This window comes from Bidens hawaiensis, unplaced genomic scaffold, assembly GCF_021521415.1.
Source record: "Bidens hawaiensis isolate Kalapana, Puna unplaced genomic scaffold, B.hawaiensis_p1.1 tig00000512_1, whole genome shotgun sequence".
NCBI lineage: Eukaryota > Viridiplantae > Streptophyta > Magnoliopsida > Asterales > Asteraceae > Bidens > Bidens hawaiensis.
Genome location: NW_027491033.1, coordinates 3,049,711 through 3,056,512, shown reverse-complemented (window position 1 = coordinate 3,056,512; position 6,802 = coordinate 3,049,711). Strand labels below are relative to the sequence as shown.

Genomic DNA, 6,802 nt, shown 5'->3' with positions numbered 1-6,802 from the left:
ATTATATATATATATATATACACACACACACACATATATATATATTCTGTATTTAAATCTTAAAATTTGAGCTGTTATTTATATAAATAATTTCATATTATGTGCATCTTTTCTCTTGTAATACTTATGCATGGCTTATAATGATTAAAAATTGTATATAATTAAACAGATTCTTAACCAACAAAAGAATGATAAGTAACATAAATGAAGTATCTTATGATCAATTTCAGATTTTAAAAATAGATGATTTCTTGATTAAAATTGCAGGGTTTTTTTTTATATTTTTATTTTTATGATAACATGTTGTTCGATTGGATGAAATGGGTTCCAAAAAAAGTTAACTTCTTTAGTTCTTTGCATGAAAAGCCAGTTTGGTAGAATTTCGTCAAGGAGGAATTAGCAAAGAGAGACAATTTCGTACAAACTACAATTTGTGATGTTTGTGGGGCCGGCTTTGGAATCTTCCGATCATCTCCTCATTACTTGTAAAATTTCTAAGAAGGTTTGGCAGCTTGTGAAGGAGTGGTACAAAATAGATGTTGAATTGGGTAATTCGGTTCAAGGTAGGTTGAAGTTTATCGAAATCACCCTCGGTCGGTACAAAGGTGTATAGAAACTTGTGACAAAGCATCATTTTACTCACAATATGGTTCATTTGGAAAGCCAGAAATGATAGAATTTTCAACGAATATTCTAAACGTGCATGAAAGATCGTTGAAGAGGGCGGGATTCACTTGTTTAGATTGGAATTATTGATGTATGTTGAATATCGGATGATAATTTATTGTTATTATAAAAAATCTAGTTTCTTGCTAGTGTTTTATTTTAATATCTTGACGAAAAAAAAGGACTATTTGAGATTTAATTTCAAGACAAAGCATAAAGATCGAATATAAATAATAAGAACATTAAATAAGGGTTCATACTTTTATTTCCAAACACTCCTCACTACCGTATTGTTTATACTTTATAGGCCATGTGATCATATCTAAACGTTCAAATAATTATAAAGTATCATGTAAAGATTAAGTTTCGTGCTTTTGAAAACTGGATCAATTATACATAAATATATACACTTATTTCCTGAAAACAGATTTCTCTGACTTGCATATCTTGTGCATTTAATAAGAGTTGCCAATATCGTTGACAAATAGTATAGACATTTATTAATTTATATTCAATTTTTTTGATCTATAAAGATAGTCAACATACACCAATGATCCAACGGTAGATATTTATTCGGGTTGTATATATAAACCCCTTGATTTAGTAACATCTAGCAAAGTAAGTGATGGCCACAAATAACATAGCCCAAGTGGTACTTGTTGAGGAAGATGGCCTTCCTTGTGGGAACAGGGTCCAACCCTTTTCAGTCACACCCAGGCAAGTAACATATATGTTTCTCAACTATATTATCACCTGTAAAGGCAATGTTGTCATATATGTTTTCTCATGTATTTGCAGGATTGAACATGAGAAAAAGGAAAAATCACTTACTTTGGGGGAGAGGTTGGGTTTAGAGGATCTATATTCCATGAATGTGAGTATGATATCATGACTATATATATATATATGTCTATGTTTAAAAATCTTGATACGATAGGATAGTTTATTATTGGTTCTGAAATGAACGTTTTTTTAATAATTATTTGACATGTTTAGGTGTGGCGGGCATCCGTGGGAGAGTTGCTAGGGACGGCGGTTCTAGTGTTCATGATAGATACGATAGTCATTTCGTCGTTTGAGACACAAACCAAAACACCAAACGTTTTAATGTCAATCCTGATTGGGATCACTGTCACCATCCTTCTCCTAGCGGTTTTCCCGATCTCAGGTGGACACATGAATCCGGTCATATCATTCTCAGCCGCCCTTGTAGGGCTCATTTCGCTCTCTCGGGCATTTATCTACATATGTGCACAATGTGTTGGAGCTCTACTAGGAGCTCTAGCACTACAAGCTGTTGTTAGCCACAAAATTTCACAAACCTTTTCACTCGGTGGGTGCACCCTTACGGTTATTGCACCGGGACCTAATGGACCTATCATTACAGGGATCGAAACAAGCCAGGCCTTTTGGCTAGAGATCATATGTACATTCATCTTTCTTTTTGCATCTATTTGGTTAGCGTACGACCAACGTCAAGCCAAGTCTTTAGGTGTTATTGCGGTTTTTTCGATAATTGGGACCGTTTTGGGGCTTCTAGTGTTCATTTCAACTAGTTTGACAGGACAAAAAGGTTATGCTGGTGCAGGAATGAACCCTGCAAGATGTTTTGGACCAGCCATGATCAGAGGAGGTCATTTATGGGATGGTCATTGGGTGTTTTGGGTTGGGCCTGCTATCTCTTGTATGGCGTTTTATATCTACACACAGATCATACCAAGCAATCATTTTCACGCAATGGTTACCTGGTTACCGACATGATTTCTTTAATGTTCCCCGGTCTTCGAGATGAACGAATCACGACTCGATCTTCTTCTCCGGTAGCTTGAGATCTAACCAAATCTCGCTCTCCTCCGCTCAGATCTGCAATGGTTTTTGGGGGTGTGGAGGTGACTGCTAAGAAATTTCGAGGATCTCTTGTTTTACAGACACAAAAATGGTTATGGTGGTGGCTCTTATTGAGAACAACCCTTAATAAGGAGGTGGAGACCTCCTTATATAGGGAGCCTCATGGCCACCATCATGGTACCCTAATGGGCCTAGCCCAGTTAGGGTTACCTCCACAAAACCCCCACAGCCCAATAATATTGTATTAGTCCATATAATAAAATAAGCCAAACATAATAAATTAAGGTCGTAAGCCGGGTTTAGTACCATACCCCTACAAGCCCCCCAAGTCCAGTGTTGCTCCTAGGCGTGCAAGCGTTTAGGTGGAGCGCTGGACTTCATAAGGTGTGTTAGGATATGAGGCGGTTTTTTTCCCTTTCTTCGGCCTTGTCTTTATTGTCTTTGAGTTTTGAGAGGTTTTCTCCATGATGGTGACATGTTGTGATCCTTATGATAATAATGGTGCACTGGCATGAATAAGATATAGCACGCATCATAATAATAGTGGCGCGGGGCGAGCTATAAAATAATGAAGCATGCGCGAGTTGCGGCTTATGAGCTATAATATGATGATAATGACTGGCCCACAAGGGCCTCTTCTACGCAGGATGACTATCCCGGCTTGTCTTCAAAATAATAATGGAGGCACAAACGGCCAGATAATAATAATAATGTCATAGGTGCTTGTGCGACTCGTAGCCGAACCTGCAAAAATATATCAACTAAAAGTGGATGTATTACAAGGTTCCCATCCTCGTGCCAATTATAAGGTGTGCCCAACCTACGTTGGCGCGTGGCCGTTTGGGATATTATTAGGCTCCCGACCTTTATGTTTGGCGCGTGGCCATGTGGGATATTATTAGGCTCCCGACCTTTATGTTTGGCGCGTGGCCTTATGGGTTTATGAGGATTCCCAACCTTTAAGTTTGGCGCGTAGCCGTAGGGGTTTATAAGGATTCCCAACCTTTAAATATGGCGTGTAGCCGTATGGGTTTATGAGGATTCCCAACCTTTAAGTTTGGCGCATGGCCGTATGGGTTTATAAGGATTCCCAACCTATATATTCGGATGTCTTCTATCCTTAGGCAAATTATGAGGTGTGCCCAACCTAATATTCGGCGTGTAGCCGAGCGGGTTTATTAGGATTCCCAACCTATATATTCGGATGTCTTCCATCCTTAGGCGAATTATGAGGTGTGCCCAACCTAATATTCGACGCATAGCCGAGCGGGTTTATTAGGATTCCCAACCTTTAAGTTTGGCGCGTAGCCATATATTTTGCATTAATATAAGCACTTTTTGTGCCATTTCATGCAAATCCTATATACTCATACATCAAGAAAACACCTTCATTCATCATACGAAAGACATCCAAATCGCTTCTTCAGTCCCCGATGATGGTGGTAGAGTGAATTTCATCCATGCGGAAGCGTGACGAGCCCCGGTAGTAACCCGCAAAAGTTGTTTACGGACGCGGAATGGCGCGAATCAACCCGCTATGGAACTCTCTCGTGATCTGCGGGAGCCAGAAATGACCCGCAATACATCCATGATGGCTGAAGTTAAATTGTGGGAGTGCACATGCGGCTCTTTATGGTTGCTAGTTGATCCTCGTGAGTGCCCAGATGACACGCCGTTAGTGTTTCATGGTGGCACTGTGTCGGGGCTGGAATATCCGAGCGCTTATGTCACCCGCGGGAGCGACTGTCACGTCTTGCAGTCCGCGTATATGACCTGCCACGGACGGCTTTTAGCCCGTCTACTCACATGTGACTGGTGGTGGAGTTGGTCTACTAGAGGGAGTATGGAGCACGCATAATGCCTGCGGGAGGCGGAATCGACCCGCCCTAGTTTTACTCGGAGCTTTCATGTGGTCTGCGGAAGCCATAGTGGTGGAATTCATTCGCCGGAAGTTTTGCACGTAGCTCGCGGGAGCCCGAGGCGGTCAACCAGATGCTTTAGATTACCGTGATTGTTGGTGAATATCGTGTTGATCTATCAGAGCTTGCATGCGAAACGAGAGGGTCCCGCCATGAGTGATTAACACGCCATCAATAACTTAACCTGCCGGAGTCCGAGGTTAACTTCTCTTCCCGCAGGTGTTGATGGCATTACCAACCCGCAGGTGTTGATACGCGGATCGCGGCTATGATCCATGGGTGGCGTTGCCAACCCGCAGGTGTTGATACCCGGATTGCGGTTATAAACGGGTTTTTACTTCGCACGTGTATAAACTTTCTTGGACATTTTATACTTTGTAAAATTTGCTTTTTATCAAGCGCGGTGCAGACAAGCGGACTCCGTGGATCTAACAGGTTAGAGGCGCGGCTCCTCGGCGGAGGTGGTGGGTGATCCAAGGTCGCGTATGCATGGCGGCGGAGTGGTGATCCACGGGCGCGCATGCATAGCGGCTGAAAGTTGAGCGCGCATGCATGGCGGAGAGTTGAGTGCGCATGCATGGCGAGGAGTTGAGTGCGCATGCATGGCGGCGAGTTGCGCACAAGCATGGTAGAGGGTTGCGTGCACATGCATGGCGTTGGAGTCTTCTACGTAAAACCAAAAGCATGGTGTCGTCTTTCGAACTCACATGGTGGTTTCCGCGGGCGCGCATGCCTGGCTGCGGAGTGAGGATCGGCGGGCGCGCGTGCATGGCGGCGGAATGGTGACCCAAGGTCGCGTATGCATGGCGGCGGAGTGGTGATCCGCGGGCGCGCATGCATAGCGGCTGAAAGTTGAACGCGCATACATGGCGGAGAGTTGTTCCACCAGGCGCCTGTGCATGGCGGCAGAATATATCATCCGAGGCGGCGCCCATGCATGATGGCGGGTCGTTGATCCGCGGGGTCGCGCATGCAAGGCATCGGAGCATTCCGCCGTTGTTGGTTTCATGTGTACGACTTAGGGAAAGTTCTCCGGAGTCACGATGCAGAAAAAGTATGAAGGGTTCAGAGGTTGTCCCCTTAATAAGATACAAAGCATATGCATGTTGTACTATGTGTTATGCGAGTTGTACCCTTCCTTTTAAAATATCTTCATACTGATGGTGACACCTCTTTTCTAGCTCCGAGAATATTTACCACTCAAAGTTCAGTGGGGTTTTTCAAAAATGTAGATCTGAAACGTGATTATTGCTCAAACAAACTCGCGTATGAAGAAATCTGAATCAGATCTGGTCTCCATTACACAAAAAACTCAGATCTATAACCCAGATCTGTAATTCTCGATTTGTAATCGTGTAAAAACAGATCTAAAGCTTGGAGTAGAGAAGATCTAAAACCATCATAGATCCGGAGGCTTGACCGTCCGAATCAGGTAGTTTTAATATTTTTTTTTTATACTTCAAGATCTGGATTTTTCTAGAGAGGAAAAAATCCTAGATCTGGAATATTTCATGGATAGATCTGAGAACCGAGACGAAAATCAAGACGTGGTTCGTTGCCGGTCCCACGGATGGCGCCAATGAAGAAACATGAAATGAATCTGACCTGATCCATGACAATGTTCCCCGGTCTTCGAGATGAACGAATCACGACTCGATCTTCTTCTCCGGTAGCTTGAGATCTAACCAAATCTCGCTCTCCTCCGCTCAGATCTGCAATGGTTTTTGAGGGGGTGTGGAGGTGACTGCTAAGAAATCTCGAGGATCTCTTGTTTTACAGACACAAAAATGGTTATGGTGGTGGCTCTTATTGAGACAACCCTTAATATGGAGGTGGAGGCCTCCTTATATAGGGAGCCTCATGGCCACCATCATGGTACCCTAATGGGCCTAGCCCAGTTAGGGTTACCTCCACAAAACCCCCTCAGCCCAATAATATTGTATTAGTCAATTTAATAAAATAAGCCAAACATAATAAATTAAGGTCGTAAGCCGGGTTTAGTACCATACCCCTACAATACTAAGCAATCATTTTCACGCAATGGTTACCGACATGATTTCTTTAATATTTTGAGAGCTATGGTGGTTTGAGTTGTTGGTTTGTACCTTTTTATGTAACAAAATAAACATAAATGTAATAATCAAAGTTTGTTGTTTTTGGTTTTCTTTTGTTACTTATTCTGCTTTAAGTATGCCATGTATTAATATTATGAAATATGTACTTTGTAAAGCCATTAATACTATAGAGCACTACAATTGACTTTTTTTAGTTATTGCACACCGTTGCTACTTGCTACTCGTTATCTTAAGTGAGTCATTAATGCTGCGAATTGGTCATGTATATTTATGTTGCATCCTGTTGTAGGAGAC

General features: G+C 42.3%; 1 protein-coding gene across 1 annotated transcript; it reads left to right on the top strand.

The window, feature by feature from the left end:
- Positions 1 to 1,244: 1,244 nt before the first annotated feature.
- On the top strand, positions 1,245 to 6,588 carry LOC143631417 (uncharacterized). Its single transcript, XM_077100193.1, has 4 exons — positions 1,245 to 1,398; positions 1,465 to 1,540; positions 1,663 to 2,406; positions 6,458 to 6,588. The coding sequence occupies exons 1-4, from the start codon at positions 1,292 to 1,294 to the stop codon at positions 6,521 to 6,523; spliced, it is 993 nt and encodes a 330-aa protein (XP_076956308.1). The 5' UTR covers positions 1,245 to 1,291; the 3' UTR covers positions 6,524 to 6,588.
- The last annotated feature ends 214 nt before the right edge of the window (positions 6,589 to 6,802 follow it).